The sequence below is a fragment of the Schistocerca nitens genome, chromosome 1, assembly GCF_023898315.1.
Source record: "Schistocerca nitens isolate TAMUIC-IGC-003100 chromosome 1, iqSchNite1.1, whole genome shotgun sequence".
Classification (NCBI taxonomy): Eukaryota; Metazoa; Arthropoda; class Insecta; order Orthoptera; family Acrididae; genus Schistocerca; species Schistocerca nitens.
In genome coordinates, this window is record NC_064614.1 from 651,100,301 (window position 1) to 651,122,234 (window position 21,934).

Genomic DNA, 21,934 nt, shown 5'->3' on the forward strand with positions numbered 1-21,934 from the left:
CTGATAGCATATATGCTTTACCCCAAACAGTTGGAAGTATGTAAATATTTGATAATACTGTGCTTCAACAACAAATAGGAATGTTAAGAAAACCAGTATGACTTTCATTTTATGTCCATTTATGGAGCCACTGCGTCCTCATGCGAGAAAGTGCCCAACTGAGCCAGTGTCATGATTTAAAAATGCCTAATTTCCCAATAAGGTGCTGAACTGCACATGTTGGAATATAAGTACAGTATTCCACTTGGCTATGCTTGGTACTTGACCATATTCCAACATGTGCTTTTCAGCATTTTATTAGGTAATAAGCATTTTAAATTGTGACACCAGTACTTTCCTGCCACTTTATCACCTGAGCACATGTGCTTAATGAGTTAATGTATACAGCAGCCTGGTCCAGTTTTCTCCCACAGTGCTTAGGTGATTCCTTTATTGAAGTGAATTACTGTCAACAGAAATTTGTTTTGCTACATTATATAAATTTAAAATGCATATTATCCTAACAGTATTTTTGTTATATGCCATAGCTTAGTAGAATTTTAAAAGGATAAAGCAAAGTGTGCTAAATTAATACTCAGTAATTTCATTTCAACAATAGTTTTATGAACCAGCTTGCAAACATAGTGTAGAATAATTGTTGCCTGTACAAATGGCAGTAAAATAAAATTTATTTTCACATCTTCCCTATAGAATACTGTCATGAAATTTGGCACACACATTAAAGCCTAGTTTACACTATGACACTAGGTTGCAGGCAACTATGCTACCGGCCACTGCACATGCGCGCGTTTGTGCAACTAGTTGGTGAAACTAAACACTTTCGGCGTGTTCCAACTTTGGCGACACTAATTACATGAATTTTGAGGTTGTGTGTGTTCGTAGAGTGTAGACAAGCTGAAATATGAAGTGGGGACAGAGAATAATGTTCGCTTTTGGATATCTATGCTTTGCATAGGTGTTCATGGCATTTCGGTGATGCTGATTACAAAAATACGCAACATATTGCTGCTCCTGAGACCATCATGTGCGATCAGAACATAGATGGTTTGACAGTATCTGAGCTGCAGGGCAAAATTTATTCGGTTAGGAGCACATACACAACTGAATTAAGAAAAATACAAGTGAGTAATTCTAGATGTGGCAATGCTCTTGCCTACAAGGCTAAACTCCCATCGTTTGAGGTGGCTGACTCTTTGTTAAGGAATATTGTTGACAGGAGGGAAGGCTACACAAATCGAGAAGCTGCATTCTTTATTCAATATTCATCTATTTAAAACGTAGCAGCAGTGATCCCCATTCACATGTTATAATTTTGAAATATTGCAACTGTACAGATCTCTCTTCAAGATAATAGTTTGCAAACCATTCTTTGCTCAATGTGGCCTACTTTGAATTATTATTGCTGTTAATGGTAATAATTATTACTGTTAATAATTATTGGTGTTAATGAAAAAGTGCCATCACCAACTAAAACCGCATCTTACAACACGCCGACTGTTCTTGATCGTAATGCATGCAATATAATAAGTAATTTCAGTTCTGGCAACAGTACTTCGTGCATTGCAGTATCTTTACTCCTTTTCACGTGCTAACTCTACTTAGAAGAAACGTGAACAGTTCTGGTGACATTCTAGGATAACTGAAAGAGCTTCTTGGGTCTTCCATTATAAATTATTTCAGCAAGGATGCTGAGCAACCGAGCTGATGTCTGTTCTTCATCCAGTCATGAATTGAAATACGTTTCTTATTATTTTTCTTATGCAGTGATTCCACGCAACTAGATTTTTCTCCATCACAACTCGTGCAACGTGCAGCTGCCAAACCTTTCATTTCAGACACGACTCAGAGACCCTCAAAATGACGAAACTGAAGTGTATGCTGGTGGTGCCATGCCTACAGTCAAATATGAAACCATTTGCGTGCAACTCATTTCTTCCAATGAGTGGCACAACCCAATGTCGTCGTCTAAACTGAAATTGTGTAAGATTGCCCTGCATTTACTTCAAAATAAAATATTTTTAAATTTTCAAAATTTAAGGAAGTTTTGGTTTGGGAAAATTTACCAAATTAATGAATTTGGTCGAACAGCAATATATTTAAAACCTATAATAAATGGAAGAGAATGGTATAAATTATAGGTCTTTGAGATATGGATAGCTGCTACTCATCATTTAGCAGAGATACTGAGTCGCATCCAAGATTTTCGATTGTTTGTTTCCTTTTAGATATGGCCATTTTAAGGTTTCGAAACGTGTCAAAAATTGCACAATTTTGGAAACTTTTAAAATCAATAACTTGGAAACGAAATGTCTGGAAAACCTTCAACTTTTGATTTTATCTAATGACAAATTACAAAATTCTAAAAAATAAACATTCTCTCTCTCTCTCTCTCTCTCTCTCTCTCTCTCTCTCTCTCTCGCACACACACACACACACACACACACACACACACACACACACACACACAAAAATAACTTCATCACCCCCCACCACCAGCACATCTCTCATCTCCCCCCCCCCGTACATCTCTCATCTCCCCCCCCCCGTACATCTCTCATCTCCCCCCCCCCGCCCGCACATCCCCCCCCGCCCGCACCTCTCGCATCTCCCCCCCCCTCGCACCTCTCTCATCTCCCCCCCCTCGCCCGCACATCCCTCATCTCCCCCCCCCTCGCCCGCACATCTCCCTTCTCCCCACCCTCGCAGGCACATCTCACGCCCCCCCCCCATCGCCCGCACATCTCACGTCTCCCCCCCATCGCCCGCACATCTCACGTCTCCCCCCCATCGCCCGCACATCTCACGTCTCCCCCCCATCGCCCGCACATCTCACGTCTCCCCCCCATCGCCCGCACATCTCACGTCTCCCCCCCATCGCCCGCACATCTCACGTCTCCCCCCCATCGCCCGCACATCTCACGTCTCCCCCCCATCGCCCGCACATCTCACGTCTCCCCCCCATCGCCCGCACATCTCACGTCTCCCCCCCATCGCCCGCACATCTCACGTCTCCCCCCCATCGCCCGCACATCTCACGTCTCCCCCCCATCGCCCGCACATCTCACGTCTCCCCCCCATTGCCCGCACATCTCACGTCTCCCCCCCATCGCCCGCACATCTCACGTCTCCCCCCCATCGCCCGCACATCTCACGTCTCCCCCCCATCGCCCGCACATCTCACGTCTCCCCCCCATCGCCCGCACATCTCACGTCTCCCCCCCATCGCCCGCACATCTCACGTCTCCCCCCCATCGCCCGCACATCTCACGTCTCCCCCCCTCGCCCGCCCATCTACGTCCCCCCCCCTCGCCCGCGCACTTCTCGTCTCCCCCCACTCGCCCGCGCACTTATCGTCTCCCCCGCCCCTCTCGCCCGCGCACTTATCGTCTCCCCCCCCCTCTCGCCCGCGCACTTATCGTCTCCCCCCCCTCTCGCCCGCGCACTTATCGTCTCCCCCCCTCTCGCCCGCGCACTTATCGTCTCCCCCCCTCTCGCCCGCGCACTTATCGTCTCCCCCCCCCTCTCGCCCGCGCACTTATCGTCTCCCCCCCCTCTCGCCCGCGCACTTATCGTCTCCCCCCCCTCTCGCCCGCGCACTTATCGTCTCCCCCCCCTCTCGCCCGCGCACTTATCGTCTCCCCCCCCCTCTCGCCCGCGCACTTATCGTCTCCCCCCCCCTCTCGCCCGCGCACTTATCGTCTCCCCCCTCTCGCCCGCGCACTTATCGTCTCCCCCCCTCTCGCCCGCGCACTTATCGTCTCCCCCCCCTCTCGCCCGCGCACTTATCGTCTCCCCCCCCCTCTCGCCCGCGCACTTATCGTCTCCCCCCCTCTCGCCCGCGCACTTATCGTCTCCCCCCCCCTCTCGCCCGCGCACTTATCGTCTCCCCCCCCTCTCGCCCGCGCACTTATCGTCTCCCCCCCCTCTCGCCCGCGCACTTATCGTCTCCCCCCCCTCTCGCCCGCGCACTTATCGTCTCCCCCCCCCTCTCGCCCGCGCACTTATCGTCTCCCCCCCCCTCTCGCCCGCGCACTTATCGTCTCCCCCCCTCTCGCCCGCGCACTTATCGTCTCCACCGCGCGTCGCCCCCGTCTCCCTCTTGCTTACATATCCCTCATCTCTCACCTCTCGTCTCCCCCAGCCCGCATCCCGACACCCTTCCTCTCCCCCTTAAATGACGACTCAACAAAAACATTATTACCCTCCATGTATCGCTCACATATATATACATGAAGACAAGTGAATCACAATAGCAAAACAAATTTTGAGAAGTCACCATAGTTTAAAATCCATGACTATAACATCAATGAGTGTAAAGAGAGGAGCTTAACATCTAACTTTTTCGACATTCCACGTCTCTATCACTGCAAATCAGCACATGATCTGTGGAATCTGCCTGCAGTCATGAAGGTCGATTGCTGTATGCTTAAACGCTAGTGATGTGATGTCTTCTGACCTAAACTACACATCCAGAGCAAAAGAATCAAAATGTGAAAGAAAGATAGAAGACAAATGATGTATTCACAAATAATCAGGCAGCTCGACATTAGAATGTATTGATTTTTATTTATTGGTATGAGAATACTTGGACGGTTCCACATCTAATGAGACAAAAAAAGTCAATCAGTTCATTTCTCCATCGTCATCACAACCAGATAAACTATAGCATTATAGTAATATCTATTGATTTTGGGAATACATCTGTTGAATGTCACTTTCAAAACCCACTATTTTCCTGATGGTCAGGCAAGCATATTCTGAGGCCAAATGTTGGTTGTCAGTTCTTTCTACCATAATTGTAATGTAACAAGCAAACCTCGGCCTTTAGGAAGAAGTAAAGATCCAATTTTTACTTTAAATAACTAGCAGTTTTGATATTAATAAACTAATTTCTGTAGAATTAAGTTTTTTTTCCACGTGGGGATAGGGAAAATGCCAAGAGCTACGCTGTGTTGGTTGGGCTAATCTGCTTATATTTTAATTAAACATTTCCATTTCTCCTCAAGCTTTTCTCCAATATCGGCCCATCGATACAGCGAAAAAAAATATTGATATGACAGAAAAAATATCGACATAGAGGCCTATGAAAAGGTTGACTGCACGTTGCCAATATACTGCCGGTTTTAGAGCTGTAAATTTAAGCATTGATTTATTATTAGATATTCTGTGCATCAACAACCTAGGCGCCTGTTTACACCCCTTAGAGCAAGAATTGAAAGGAAAACAATGCATGATCATGCTTGGCGTAACCTCTTTGCTAACAATGGTAACTGCATGTAAGTGGCACAATAAAAGGTGTCACACAGGTCCATCATTTGGTTTAGTCGCATTGGATTTGTCCGGAACACTTGATGTCAACGTTCCTGTTTTTTCATTTCTGTGAACGCTAGCAATTTAGATTTGTGGTGTCAAAACTGTGTTGCAGTTTCTGTTGCACCAGGCACCAATTAAAACAACATTTTCCCTCAAACATCTCAGCCCACTGCAAAGACCAATCTTGTCATTCAGATTTTTGTTCATCATTTTCAGCAACTATTTTTGAAAAATGGTGGCACTAGTTGTGTTAAATATTTTATTTTTATTTTTAATGCAATTGGTGTGCTATTTCTTCACATCTGAAATCTTGTTATTCCACTTGGACAGCCCCCCCTCCCCAATGCAGTTGTACTACTTCTTAGTGCCACCTATACTTGCTTTACACTGTCAAAGAGAGAGACTGGACATGATGAAAGCTCAAAAAGTAGGAAGACCCCTTTATGTTCTACTACAATTTTAAAACAACAATATCAAATACTTATTAAAAATAGTGAGAAAAATAGAAAATAAAATAAAAATATGTGCACTTGATATTGCCATTTCATTATCAGTGTATCAGTATATGGGAAAAAAATATCGCAGATACATTAGATATATTTTGGAAAAAATGTTGATATATTGATGTTTATCAACAGCCCTACTGCTGAAATCTTAAAGAAACTTGATTGGGAGGCAAGGAAGCAAGTGGTAACTTATGTTGCAGTTCAGTAAAATAAAATGTGGAATTTCGCTGATAATTCCTGTAATTTCAAAGGCGAAGGAAATTGTTGGTGTAAATATTTGCCACCCCCCTCCTACCCGACTAATCCCACACCCTTCTCTCTTTAGTCGCTGTACCACTTTTTTCTTTGTAACATTGTATCAGAACATGGTTTCTTTTGTGGAATCTTGTAATGTGCTGACTGTTGTCACAGCCTCTGTAACTGTGAAAACAGAATAACAGCACCAACTATAAGTATTAGTAGGAAGTTTCTGTGTGTGTAATACTGTTTTAATACTTGCGATTTGGGAGCAGGTCTTTCTTTTAGCAGATTATACATAACTCTGGTTGTCAGGATACCTAGATAATACGAAAATTTTTGTGTCACTATATTCAATTGAAAACTAAATACTAATGTTACATTAGAGGTGAGATTGCCCATTTAACAGCAATCAGATATTAAATTAGCCTATAGAGAATAACATTTATGGTCATATGTACTTGCCATATAAGCACAAAATGAATTATGAATTCTTGCATAGTTTTTTTTCTACTAGTTTAAATTGTGTTTAATATTTGTAAGAGGTGGAGTTTTATTTTTGCTCATAACTGCTTTCAAAAAACCTTGCTAGAATTGTGATTAGCTTGCAACAGTTCCTCTAATCATGCGCCTCTAAAAGCAACTTAAGGTGATGTACATTTGTGTAGGAGGAACGTGAGAGACAGAGGTTACGGGAACGGGAACGAGAACTGCGAGAGGAAGAACGTCGCCGAACTGAAGAAGCTGCACGGCAGCGTGAAATAGAGAGGCAACAACGGGAGTTGGCAATAAAGCTTGAAAGGTATAGAACATCTTTATAAAACTTGATCATCAAGATTTTTTATTAATATTCACAGTTACAGTACAGAATATTATTTTATAGTGCGAATTTTCAAATCTTCCCAGTGAATTGAATGTTCAAACAAATTTTGCCCTTGTAGCTGGTCGTTGTTTCGTTCATCCCATATTTCGACTGGGCACCTGCCAGTCTTCTACAGGTGATCTGTCAATGACTTTGACCAGCTGCAAGCCTGAATTTGTCGGAATATTATTGTAAGATTGTCTTCCAGGGAGAAGGAGAAGTTGCGTTTGGAATGGGAGCGCGTGGAACGGGAACGTGCTGAAGTACTGCGCTTAGAACGAGAACGTCAGCGTCGTGAACGTGAGAATTTGGAAAGAGAACGGGAGGAGTTACTAAGACAGCAAATAAGGTACTACGCTGTTTCCTTCTGACTCTTTCTTAAATTGGAATTTTCTAGTGATGGAAATCATTAAGTGAATGAATTGTTTCTCCAGAATTATGTACTAGATCTTTCTGCATTTCAGCACATTTGAATAAGATTCTGGTGCACCACAGTATTTAGAATAATACTTCAGCTTACTTATTTGGATTAAGGGCTCTTTGTAAGCTGTTCTGTTGCTGCTAGACATTTTTGTTCATTTCTTCTGGATCAAATATTTGTATTAAATAATTTTAAATTGGAACTGCTCTTGACTATATAAAAAAGTTAAACCCTTGACTTTTAAGAACGGAAGCTCAAAAATAGGATTACTATTAAGGGTGTTGGAATCTTTCACTCTTTAATTGTTGCTGTTGTTGTTGTTGTTATTGTGGGGGTGGTGGTGGTCTCCAGTCCTGAGACTGGTTTGATGCAGCTCTCCATGCTACTCTGTCCTGGGCAAGCTGCTTCATCTCCCAGTACCTGCTGCAACCTACATCCTTCTGAATCTGCTTAGTGTTTTCATCTCTTGGTCTCCCTCTGATTTTTACCTTCCGCACTGCCCTCCAGTACTAAATTGGTGATACCTTGATGCCTCGGAACATGTCCTACAGGCCAATCCTTCTTCTAGTCAAGTTGGTGCCACAAATTTCTCCTCTCCCCAATTCTTTTCAATAACTCGTCATTAGTTGTGTGATCTAACCATCTAATCTACAGCATTCTTCTGTAGCACCACATTTCGAAAGCTTCTATTCTCTTCTTGTCCAAACTATTTATCGTCAATGTTTCACTTCCATATATGGCTACACTCCATACAAATACTTTGGGAAAAGTCTTCCTGACACCTAAATCTATACTCAATGTTAACAAATTTCTCTTCTTCAGGAACGCTTTCCTTACCATTGCCAGTCTGCATTTTATATCCTCTCTACTTAGACCATCATCAGTTATTTTGAATAGCAAAACTCATTTACTACTTTAACCCTAGGATGCATGGTGCCGAAAACACACACGAATGCATATGCAGGGCCTCCAAGGCCCCGCCCTAATCTAAAATTTTCCTCTTTTCATATAATCATTCTTTGGAGTTAAATTTATTTCTGTCAAATGTATTGTCATATTGAAGGTTCCTAAGATACAGTAACAGGATTTGGTGGGCCTGATTAACATTTTATTAATTAAAAAAAAAACTATAAGAGTGAATTTTTATTAGTTACGTCCGTTTACATACAACATATACAAATAATTTCATTAATTCACTTATAAGTTTCAGTTTACATTGTATAACATTTATTACAACCAAATTCTTCAATTAAAACATACTCATTATTCACAATATTATGTATATAGGCAATATTTTGACAAAAAGTTATTATTCATTGTTCACATAAAATTGCATTTTTCTTAGTTTTCAACATGTGACAAACAAGAAGCACAAAGAACGCCACTATGTTCCTTACAAATGTTGGTTTTACAGTTAATGCATGTCATAGCACTTTTCCTGTGTGCATTATATGGACAATAATTGCATCTTCTTCTCTTTCCTGAAACAGTAGTTGGTTCGGCAATATGACATCTTTTTGAACACCACATCCTTGCATGGCATCAACGATTTTCTTTGGAAGATTAGGGATCTGAATACGAAGTTCCGTTAGTGGTCTTACCATTTCCTCTGCTAAATCTCTTAGGAACAAACGCCTTTTATCACTTCTTCCACTATGGTATGTCAGATGTTGGGCGGAAAATAAAATTTCACTGTTCATTGCTGCGACGTCCATCATATTCATCCATAATGAAAATGGCCATCTTCTTGCTTCTCTCTTGCAAGTGTAATAACAAATTTTCTTGTCCACTTGACCTACTCCACCCTTCGTGGAGTTATAAAACTTTATTATATCTGGTTTCTTTTTTGCATGAGTTTCATCAATGTTTTGTCGTGATGCATTGTGCTAATGAGAACTACAGACTTTTTCTTTTTGGGAACATAACTCACCATTGTAATGTCACGTCTAAATGCAAACAAAGAGGAATGAATCGCTCTTGAGGCAGATGGTTTTATCTCATTAGGAATTTCTGATTTGTTTTGTTTGTTCCCACCACTGTAATTTGCTTCTGAAGCATCTCTTCTGCCAGCTGCACACTAGTAAAGAAGTTGTCAACAGTAATATTTTTTGATGATCCTTCAATGCTTTTAGCAAGATCTTTCACCCCATACAATCCAAGATTTTTCGAAATAGCTTCATGGGGCTTCCTTTCCGTCTAAAGCATATGCAGATGTAGCATCACATAGCCAAAATATTTTTATGCCATACGTGGCTGGTTTAGAGGGCATATACTGGGTGAAGCTGCATCTTCCATGGAATGGGACTAGCTGTTCGTCAACTGTGAGCGAATCATTGGGAATCATTCTATTTCTACACTTGTCAAGAAATAGTGCCCATACATAGCGAACAGCTGCAAGTTTGTCATCTGCAGATCGAGCTTCACAGGTACGCCTGTCATCAAATCTAATCATTCTCCTTATATCCTCGAATCTATTTACTGACATGGAGGCCTTATATGTAGAATTTACCTTTTCATCCAAGAATAATTCTCTAATAGGGACATCCCAACTCTTTTTCAACACCAGAAAGCAGTAAAAGAGCAAGAAAACCCTCCATTTCAACAAGCAGAACGTTTTTCCACGTTGTACCACGTAAAGCAGCTACTCTCTGCTTCAATATTTGTGCAGTTGATGATTTCCTCTAGTATTTCCTTGGAGATGAAATAGTCCCAGGCATCCTTAGGTTTACGGGTTTCCAAACCACGGGCTGGACCAAGTGCCTTCTTTACGATATTATGGACAGGCATACGAAAAGTTACTGGAGGATCTAATTTCCAAATCATTCAGTACCGACTACTGTATGTGTGGTCTTCTATACCTTTTTGTGATGATGGTTCTTCATTTTCAGACTCTGATGAAGTAATATTGTCAGGAGGACTGTCATTTGCCTCAATATTCACATCTGCAGGTTCATTGGCTGATTCTTCACAACTTGCATCTTCAAAAATATTTCCTTCCTCGCAAGAATCATCCTCAAATCACTGAGCCACAACACTTACAAAATTAGCTGCATTTGCACCTACTGACTCTCTCGCTTTGCGTGTCGAAGCCATAGCAAAAGACGTGTCTCTCGAACAGCAGCTTGTGCAGCACTAAACGAGTCATACTCGTAACAATATGGGCCTTGCAGCAACAAACAAACTACAGTAACAATGAGTCTGACAGGAGCAGCACAGGATACAATACTATGCAGTAATAAAACATTTGACAGCAAAAAAATCAATAATACATCAACATCGCCAATATGTGAAAGTAGTGTGTATTATTTTTTAGTTATACTATTACTGCTACAGCTACTGCTGCTGTTGGCACTCCTGTTGCTAGAAATACCACTACAGTTATTGTTGAATTAATAACTGCTCCCAAACATATGTTGAAGACAAAATAGGCTAAAGAACATTTATAAATGTGTGAGGGCTTCTGAAGCCCTGCTTAAGCATTCACGGTGTATGGATAAATGTATTGAATTATACAAAAAACTTAAAAAGGTATCTCATTCAGACTTGATAGGAGGAATGTCACAGTGTTAGTGAAAGAGTACTGGAAAGCAGTTTTAAATTAAAAAAAAAAAATTACAGAATTTTTTTAAAAATGAAGACATACATGTTTGAACATAGTAACAGGAACGAAAAAACCAACAATAAATGGATACAGATGGTGAAAAAGGATTTGGCCTATTTTAATGTCACCCGTGAGTCAATCAGGGACAGGAAAAAGTTTAGACAAATAGTGAACGAAATTAAGTGTTTTCCAGAAGAAACGAAACTAAAGAATAATAACAGGAAATGGTCGGAAGAGCGGAGGAGGAACCATTCGAAAATGATGAGGAAATATTGGGAAGAGAGAAAAAAGATCAAAAAGCCGGGCAAGTGAATTGTTGAACGTGGTCCAAAGATGGCCGAAATCGAAAGAAGAAGAAGAAGAAGAAGAAGAAGAAGAAGAAGAAGACATACAAGGGCCTCCGAGGTCTTGTATATGCATCCTAGGGTTAAGTGTCTCATTTCCTAATCTAATTCCGTCAGCATCACGCAATTTAATTCGACTACATTCCATTATCCTCGTTTTGCTTTTGTTGATGTTCATCTTATGTCCTCCTTTAAAGACAATGTCCATTCTGTTCAGCTGCTCTTCCAGGTCCTTTGCTGTCTCTGACAGAATTACAATGTCATGGGCGAACCTCAAAAAGTTTTTATTTCTTCTCCATGGATTGTAATACCTACTCCAAACTTTTCTTTTGTTTCCGTTACTGCTTGCTCAATGTACAGATTGAATCACATCGGGGACAGGCTACAACCTTGTCTCACTCCCTTCCCAACCACTGCTTCCCTTTCATGCCCTTCGGCTCTTATAACTGCCATCTGCTTTCTGTGCAAATTGTAAGTAGCCTTACACTCCATGTATTTTACCCCTGCCACCTTCAGAATTTGAAAGAGAGTATTACAGTCAACATTGTCAAAAGCGTTCTCTAAGTCTCCAAATGCTAGAAACGTGGGTTTGCCATTCCTTAATCTATTTTCTAAGATCAGTCGTAGGGTCAGTATTGCATCACGTGTTCCAACATTTCTACGAAATCCAAACTGATCTTCCCCGAGGTCAGCTTCTACCAGTTTTTCCATTCGACTGTAAAGAATTTGTGTTAGTAATTTGCAGCCGTGGGTTATTGAACTGATAGTTCGGTAATTTTCACATCTGTCAACACCTGCTCTCTTTGGGATTGGAATTACTATATTCTTCTTGAAGTCTGAGGGTATTTCGCCTGTCTCATACATCTTGCTCACTAGATGGTAGAGTTTTGTCAGGGCTGGCTCTCCCAAGGCTATCAGTAGTTCTAATGGAATGTTGTCTACTCTCGAGGCCCTGTTTCGACTTAGATCTTTCAGTACTCTGTCAAACTCTTCGCACAATATCGTATCTCGCATTTCGTCTACACCTACATCCTCTTCCATTTCCATTATACAAGGGGGGACCCAAAAGTAACCAGAATCGTAATGCTGCACATCATGTACTTGTAGTAGCAGGTTGCGCCTCCAGAGGGTTGTAGTAGGAGCGCTGCCACGCAGCGTCACCCAATAGTGAGAAGTTTGGTTTCTTTGGCAGTTCTTTGAGTGTGCGTACAGTGCAGACGTGACACGAACAACGTGCGGTTGTGAAGTTTTGTTTCTTGCTTGGCAAGAACGCAGCAGAAACTGTTGCGATGATTCAGACAGCCTACAAAGACCATGCTCTTTGTCAAACGCAAGTGTACGAATGGTTTTCTCGATTTAAAAAGGGAGAAATGGTGGCTGAAGATCAGCCCCGTTCCGGTCGACCTTCAGCTGCTTGAAGCAAAGACAGCATCAACAAAATCCTTAATCTCATCCCTGAAGATCGACGCAGGACAATCGACCAACTCGAGAACTTGTCCAGGTTGTCCTGGAGCTCAATTCAGCACATCTTGACAATCGATTTGTGGATGCGAAGAGTGGCAGCAAAATTCATGCCGAAGCTTCTTACCAGAGATCAAAGGGATCGTTGCGTTCAAGCCCGTCTTGAAATGGACGCATTCAAAGATCATCCACATTTTTTCAACAAAATCATTGCAGGTGATGGGTCATGGTGCTGTGGGTACGATCCAGATAATGAACAACAGTCATCACAATGAGTCACCTGGCTCACCTCAACCAAAAAAAGCTCGACAAGTGAAATCTAATGTTAAAACGATGTTGATCTTTTTTTTTTAACATCAAAGGGATCGTACACTCCGAATTTGTCCCTGAAATCCAGACAGTAAACCAACAATTTTATTTGGAGGTTATGAAACGTCTTTGCAGAAGTTTGTCGCGAAAACGTCCGGCTTTGTGGGATTTTGGCGTGTGGTTCCTGCATCACGACAATGCTCCCGCGTGCGCGGCTCTCAGCGTTCGCCAGTTTTTGGCCTCAACAAAGATGACTGCCTTGACCCACGCGCCCTATTCGCCAGATTTAGCATCCTCGGACTTCTTCCTATTCCCGAGGATGAAGAGACACTTGAGAGGGAAGTGTTTTGCGCATGTGGAAGACGTAAAAGGCAATGTCATGAAAGTGCCAGCAGGTATCAAAGAGGACAAATTTAAAAGGTGCTTCGAACACTGGAATGAACGTTTGGTCAAGTGTATTAATGCTAATGGAGAGCACTTCAAAGGAGGCTAAGGTTGTATTTGAAAACAATAAAATACATGCTTTCTAAAAAGAAATTCTGGTTATTTTTGGGCCCCCCTCGTATTGTCCTCAAGTACATCGCCCTCGTATAGACCCTCGATATGCTCCTTCCACCTTTCTGCTTTCCCTTATTTGCTTAGACTGGGTTTCCATCTGAGCTCTTGACATTCATACAAGTGGTTCTCTTCTCTCCAAAGGTCTCTTTAATTTTCCTGTAGGCAGTATCTATCTTACCCATAGTGAGATAAGCTTTTACATCCTTACATTTGTCCCCTAGCCATCCCTGCTTAGCCATTTTAACTTCCTGTCGATCCCATTTTTGAGACATTTGTATTCCTTTTTATCTGCTTCATTTACTGCATTTATGTATTTTCTCCTTTCTTCAATGAAATTCAATATATCTTCGGTTGCCCAGGGGTTTCTACTAGCCCTCTTTACATATAGGGGTATTAAAATTGTGTGTAAATGAATAATAACATGCAGTCGGCAATTTTCCTGAACTGTTACTCTCTTTTTTTCCTCGTTCTGTGAAAAATGTAAATCCGAGAGTTACTTAATGGATCTTGACTCTCTCTCTCAAAGCCTGAGATTCTTATATGAACTTAAAAATTCCCTCTTAGATAATTCGTGCCCTAGACGTCAAGTCTGATTAAAAATACTCTCCTTCCATCAAACTGTATAGTCATTCCATGTCAGATCAACACACCTATTTTACCTCACCATTTTAGATTTTGCTAAAATTTAGTATACTTTTGGTGGGTGCTGAGACTAACAATAATTCCAAATTTAAATTTTTTTTATCTCAAACCATTCCTGAAATATGGCTATGTAAACTTCCCAAAAACCAGCCATAAATGTTTGAATGGACTTTTTTTTTCCTTTAATTGCCCTAGGAGCTGCTCTAATTGAGCTAGAGAACTGGGAAAGGTGTCATTTTGCAGCATTTTGCATGCTTTGTCCAGGGATATACAGTGGCGGTCAAAATAATAGAGCCACCTGGCAAAGGTTTGGAATAAAGTGCACATTTATTACTAGACATGTTTGAACTATGATGGAAACCATTACAACCGAGTCACATTGTACTATAGTCAGTTATATAGATAACACAACACAAAATAATCAGTAATAATCAATAATATTCAAAAGAATACCAGACCACAGGGTCAAAAAAATAGAGCCAATTGAAACAAATATATTGTACTTGATATCAGTCTTATGAAACGTACAGGAACAGTCTTTTTTGCATAGGACTGCATTAGTACTTCGTGGGGTAACCCTTATTTTTGAGGATTGCCCTGCACCTCTTACCCATAGAGTCTACTAAACGCCTGCATTCGTCACTACTGATCGCATACCAGGCTCTCTGGATTTCTTCCCACAGTTTTTCTGAAGATGTAGCTTTTGAGCGGTCAATTCTCTTGTCTAAGATCTCCCATAAGTTCTCAATGGGTGATGCGTCAGGAGACTGAGGTGGCCACTCTAATACTTCGATATTGTGCTCTTGAACAAACTGCCTTATGATCCTTGCAGTATGCTTTGGATCGTTATCGTGCTGAAATTTCCATTTCAGCGGCATTTCCTCTTCAGCATAAGGCAGCATCACATTTGCCAAGATGTCTTTGTACATTTCTGCGTTCATTATGCCGTTGATACGGTGTATTGGACCAATGCCGTACCACAAAAAACATCCCCATACCATAACACTTCCGCCACCGTATTTCACAGTTTTTAAAGTGTACTTGGGATTAAATTCCTGGTTTGGTGGGCGGCGCACATAGACTTTTCCGTCTGAGGCAAACCTATTAAACTTGGATTCATCGGACCAAAGGATGTTCCTCCACCAAGTATTAGGTTTTTGTTCATTTCTCCGGGCAAAGGCTAACCTTTTCCGAACATTAGCTTGTGAAACATGTGGCTTCTTTCTTGCAATGCGCCCATTCAATTTTGCAGATCTCAGTCGTCTTTGAATCGTTGAGGTTGATGGTTGAACATCATGTTCGTCGCTAAACAAAATGGCTTTCAGTCGTGGTGTTGACAAAAATGGGTCTTTCTTCACTTCCCTAGTGATGAGTCTGTCTACGCGAGGAGTAGTTACACGAGGTCGCCGCCTGTTCTCCACCTGCGGCTTTGTTTGTTTTGACCGTCTCATGGCGTTCTGGACTCGTTTTCGCGAAACGTGCAAGACATTGGCTATTTTATTCATGGACATCCCACTTTTGAACATCCGGAACATTACTATACGCTCATCTTCACTGGTATGCTTTGCTCTGCCCATCTAGACGAATGTAAACAAAACCACACGTCAATTTACATACAAAACAACTGCATAAAAATCAATTTAAAGGCACATGTGTAAATCGGCTCTATTATTTTGACCCATAAGATTCTTACCTTTATGCCTCTTTTCACACGTCTAGCTCAAACGCTTCCTTTCGGACGACCAAAGATAGCAGCAACGTCTTCCCTGATGTTGTCTACAAGGGACTGACAACACGGCACTCGTGGCGATTTCGCGAACTAATAGATATCCTAGTTCTTAATCTCGTCAATAGGGGTGGCTCTATTATTTCGACCGCCACTGTACAACAAAACATAGATTCTAATTAATAACCTTTTTCAAAATACTAATTAATATTTTGATTTAATTTTTTTAGAAAAAGTACATAATTGAACATTTTCAAAATATTTCAACAACTACTTCATACTGTTGTAAATCACATGGTAAAATATAAATGTGGGATGATGATGGGTTCATTGTCTTGAGGGGGAGAAAAAAAATTCTGGACTCTTGGTTTTCACCAACAGCCATAGTTTGACCAAATTGACCTTTAATAAACAGGAATTTCATTAAAATATACTGAAAGGCAACTAAGAAAGTATTAGAAACATCAAAACATCACCTGATTAAAACAAAACTTATCAGCATATTTTATAATTGATTGCTTATTTTAATTTCATACAACTTAACGAAAGTAGCTAGGATGATTGCAGGTACTAGCAGATGGGAACAATGGCAGGAGGGTGTCCACAATGAGGAAATCAAAGAAAAACTGGGAATGAACTCTATAGATGTAGCAGTTGGGGCGAACAGGCTTAGATGGTGGGGTCATGTTACACGCATGGGAGAAGCAAGGTTACCCAAGAGACTCATGGGTTCAGCAGTAGAGGGTAGGAGGAATTGGGGCAGACCAAGGAGAAGGTACCTGGATTCGGTTAAGAATGATTTTGGAGTAATAGGTTTAACATCAGAGGAGGCACCAATGTTAGCACTGAATAGGGGATCATGGAGGAATTTTATAAGGGGGGCTATGCTCCAGACAACGCTGAAAGGCATAATCAGTCTTTGATGATGATGATGATGATGATGATGACAACGAACAGTGTATTACCTGATAAAACAAAAAATATTGAGCATTTAAGTACAAACTGAAATAACGTATGAAAAAGTTCAAGTTTTTACATAATAGTTCTGGTCCATGATGTTTGGAATGAAACGATTAAAAAAATTAAATACATAATGCTTGTTTTTGAGCTTAATTAACATAATAGGTACCAACAGTAATTTTGAAACAACTTTTTATTAAGTATACGTTAACACTAACCTGAGACAAAAATTAACTTTTGAGTTGAAAGCAGTTTCCCAATAAATTGTCTTGGAACTTCACAGATTATATTTTAATAAAGCCGACTGGGCTTGGTTTACATTACTTTCTTTAAGAATGCATGTTCTTCTTGTCAGAGTAAATGGATTTACTTTTGTGAGAACATCCACAACTGACACGCACAGGACATCTGCATGTGCAGGATAGGAGAATGACTTAGCTGGTCCACATGGATGAAGAAAAGTTATTTTCACTTCATCAAGTTCTTTGTTCCCCCACCCCCACCCCACCCCACCCTCTAAAATGTAACCAAGCCACCAGTTTCTGCCATATACAGTGGTGACATAGCCTGATACATGTTGTAACTTTAGTTTTCAGGTGATGTAGTTACTTCCCCCTCCCAACTCTGCATATCACCTGAAAAGTGTTAAACTGTTAATTTTGATGTAATGTTGGGAATGAAAGTGTGAAATTGCTGTGTTCCTTTGATTGTCTATGCCTCTTCAAGCCGGCTTCTTAATAATATTTCTGAAGCAGCATAGTCTTCTTGATTGGAATACACAAAATCTACATTTGTGATATTATCTACTGCCTACACAAATGGATCTCGTGTGGTTTGAATCTTATTTTGGTATGGCCTTTGCAAACTTGCACGAGCTGCCAGTCTCTTAACTGAACCCCCTACACCATCACGAGGCCCTTTCCCATGTTCTTTGGCTGAAAAGTGCCTCTGAGCTTTTATGTTGAAGTCTTCCTCAAGGTTCAGGAAGTTTTTCTTATTTTTGTACTGAGCAGCGGAACTGTCAGAATATAGTATAAGCTTTTGAAATTTGTTGGATAGGAAATAAGCTTCTTTTGAAACGTGTAAACTGCAACTAGATTGTGCTCCAGGCAATCAGAAACAATGACAAAGCTCATATGCTCAATTTTGTCTTCCTGTTTGTAATATATAACAAAAGGATGAATGGTAATCTGTTGTCTTGCCCAGTGGTAACTCTGACTGTAGAACTAAACTGTAATTTTCCAAAAAATCACATATGACAACAAATACAGATTCCTCCATAAGGTTTTCTCTTGTGAATTTAAGGAATGTTCATTGTTGCTTGGCAGTGAAGTTATGCTGAATCAAAGTAGACATCTTACTACAAAATAAATCTATGAATTCTTCAGAAGTCTTCTGAACAATTTCCAGATTACAGCTGTCAACTGACATCCGCTGTTTGAACTGAACTTGTTCAATTAAGTTTTCATCAAAAGAGTCTTGTTAAATTTTACGTATGACAGTTTCTCCTGGGCAATATTCAGTTTCCTATGTTGTGATCCACTGATGATGGGTTGCAAAGCATTTTTGCAATGCACTGTGTATAATTGTTTAATTGCTGTGTGTGTGTGTGTGTGTGTGTGTGTGTGTGTGTGTGTGTGTGTGTGTGTGCGCGCGTGCGCGCGCGCGCCACTCCAGGCAGCAAATACACAATGTTTCGGTCTCAACTTAGCAAATTTAGAGAAACCTATTTTTATGTTAAGACCTAACTTCATCATTTTCATAAAATGAATGTACAGTTTTGACAGTTTCTGTTGGTAAACACTTCCTTGGTTTTGGGTTTGGACCTTCCATGAATCCTTTCTCTTTCAAAATTGTTTTGGACTGCCGAACAATGTAATTAGGAGCATTAAATTCCCTCATTATTTTCCTGACACTCCACTTTTCAGGTAAACTTGTACGAATCATTAGGTTTTTTGCTCTACTTTAGAATTATTAAAGTTTGTTTTGAGATTTTGAAGAACGAATTCATCAGTATCTGGCAATGAAGTTTCAGCAGCAACAAAAAGTTTGTGTGTCACTGATGAGATTTTTTCACTTTTGATTTGGTGTAACACCTAGATGTTACTTTTTTATCATCAATTGGGGACTCACCTAGCTCTTGAAGTGAGTGTTAAGTGTTTGAACAACCACTGAAGTTGCATTGAAGTCAGGGTCTTGGTCTGGGATGATTCTCTGATCCAGAAGAATCTTCTTAAACACTTTTATCACTGATGTGCTCTGGTGTATTTTTCAATGTGGTTACATCTTTCCTAAATTTATCACAAATTCTGCCACCACTAGGTATTTCTGGAAATAATTTGGGCATCCATGCTTTGCCATTTCTCAGATTTTTTCTGTCTCTAATAAAATGACTGGACTTCTTCAATGGATTATAACACTGCACTCTTACACCTGCGCTCTTACTACACTGCCCTGCGCTCTTACTACACTGCCCTGCACTGTTAGTACCACTCTTACTACACTGCACTTTTTACTTGGCTCTGTATTGATACGAAACCACTTATAAACTCGCCTTCAATTTATAGATTTACTTGTAAATTAACTATTAAATATGCTAGATACAAACTGGTCAACACAGAGGTAACAGTTGATTTGCAATAAAACGACAGTGCACAATAATGCTGTAGGCACACTAAGCCTTAGAAGGTAACAGTCATATATCCTCTCAACAATGGCTCCAGTCTCTGAATGATTGTACAGACATAAGCAGTGTGCTTGTTTCAACTTGTTCACAGCCTGCTGCGTACATAGACAGGAACACAAGCATGCTCAGCCTTCATACAGTGGCTAAAGTCTGTGCTGATGAAATGTGCATTTTTGGACCAGAAGTATTACATCGATAGTCTGCTTACAAGTTTTTCACACTTTATTTAAATCTTAGCTATAGGTCCCACACTCAACATCTCGTTTTGCCAGTTCATAGACTGTTAGTTTAAACTGTAAGAAACTAAAAAAAATAAGCACTCAATTATAGAATGTGTTGTTTAGTTTTGTTTCAAGAAGGTGATATTTTGATATCTCTAGTACTTTTTTACTTACTTTCAGTATATTTTAATGAAATTCCTGTTTGTTAAAGGTCGGTTTGATCAAACTACGGCTGTTGGTAAAAAAAAACAAGAGCCCGGAATAATTTTTTAACAATGAACCCATCATAATCCCACATTTATATTTTGCCATGTGATTTACAACAGTATGAAGTAGTTATGGAAATATTTTGAAAAATTTTCAGTGATGTACTTCTGTAATAAAAATTAAATCAAAATATTAATTGGTATTTTGAAAAAGGTTATTAATTAGCTCTGTTTTGTTGTATATTATTGGAAAGAGCATGAAAAATGCTACCTTTCCCAGCTTCTAGCTCAGTTAGGGTAGCTCCTAGGGCAATTTTTAAAAAAGTCTGTTCACACATTTTTGGCCAGTTTTTGAAAAATTTACATGACCATATATCAGGAATGGTTTGAGGAAAAAAATTGAAATTTGGTATTTTTCTTAGTTTCGGCACCTACTATAAGTATACCAACTATCAGCAAAATCTAAGAGGGTGAGGTCAAATTTTTATTTAAAGTGTGTTGATTTGACAGGGAATGACCCATTCAGGTAAATTTGTATTGCCAACATATTATTCCCTGACGCTTTTGCAAAACCAATTGTACCAAAAATTACATGTTTTGGGGCAATCTTACACTATTGTATATGTGCAAGAAGAAATGTGAAAATCATTAAAACTGCATGTTTGTTTCACAAATTCATATTTGAGTATAGTGCTTACTGCATTTGCTTTCATCAGGAAGTCCAATTCAAGATATGTGATGTCATGCAATCATCACTGTCATCACCTGTGATAGATGGAAGGATTTAAATGATACTGCAGAAGTGTTATGACATTCTCTCGGGAATCACATTCATTAACTTTGCCAAGTTTCAGCAAAATTACTGATTTTTAACCTAAGCTAGATCTTGGTTATGCTACAGATCAGCATCATTCATTAAGTTGTAATTATTTTATTCTATATATAACTTTGAAGTAAAATATTTTCAGTGTTCTGTTGTGTTAAGACTTCTTTTGCACGCTGTGTGGTTATTTAGTGGCTACACAACCAAGGAACAGATGCCATTCATGAACAGAGAATTCAGATTATTAATTTATTCTGCATGTAATATCAAACAGTATGAGCAATGCATAACTTTGTTGCTGAAGTTGCAGTGTCAGTTGCTAACAGTAGATTTGAATGTAGAAATACATACAGGTACAAAAATTTATGAATCTGTCACTCTTCAGTACAGTGTCTATTCAGATTATGTCAAGCCCTGGCCATTATGACAATCTGAAAATGTTAGTCAAGTGGCAGACTCAAAATCAGGTCAAGGCATGAATGTTAAAAACTTGAGTGCACCTGCCACTGGCGCTCCGGGGAGGGATGCTTCCATCTGATTAGTAGCGGCACAGTCGTTCATGGCAGTGTCCTCGTGTTGCTGCGACTATAGAAAATGCGGCAGCATAACTGACAGCATGTTTATTTGAAAGTGTGGCGGATACCACATGTTGTGCCACTAGAAAATCATTCGGATGCTGTTGTATCCTGTGCTTTGATAGGCTAATGGGAGGAAGCTGAGTTGGCACAATGTTGATGTAAGCGTTCATGAAGCTTAAATTCCCATTGTGGTGCTCTTCATAATTAAACGGGTGTATTAGGAAAATATGCAGTTTAATTGATGTACTGCATTAAAGATCTCGTGAAAACACATTATTTTTGTTAAAATTTGTTCTGCAAATCTATCAGAAAATGTGGTATTGGCAGATAAAACTGTTCCCTCTGTTCCATGTTAAGCGTTCGAAGATGGATCCATTACTTTGGGAAAAGGAAATTTTGTGTGTTGAAAACAGCAAGCTTCTAAAACAAGTAAGACAAATAATTCAGTCAGAGGTAAAGTAAACTGGATTGCACATTCAA

At 40.2% G+C, this 21,934-nt stretch overlaps 1 protein-coding gene across 4 annotated transcripts in view; it reads left to right on the top strand.

Moving 5' to 3' along the window:
* The window catches only part of LOC126258608 (SAFB-like transcription modulator), a 215,334-nt gene that overhangs the window by 171,098 nt on the left and 22,302 nt on the right, over positions 1 to 21,934 (top strand). For all 4 annotated transcript variants that reach the window (XM_049955657.1, XM_049955654.1, XM_049955655.1 and 1 more), the window contains 2 exons: positions 6,725 to 6,858; positions 7,127 to 7,267. In XM_049955657.1, coding sequence (XP_049811614.1) covers positions 6,725 to 6,858; positions 7,127 to 7,267 — 275 coding nt within the window. The remainder of the gene's footprint in view (positions 1 to 6,724; positions 6,859 to 7,126; positions 7,268 to 21,934) is intronic.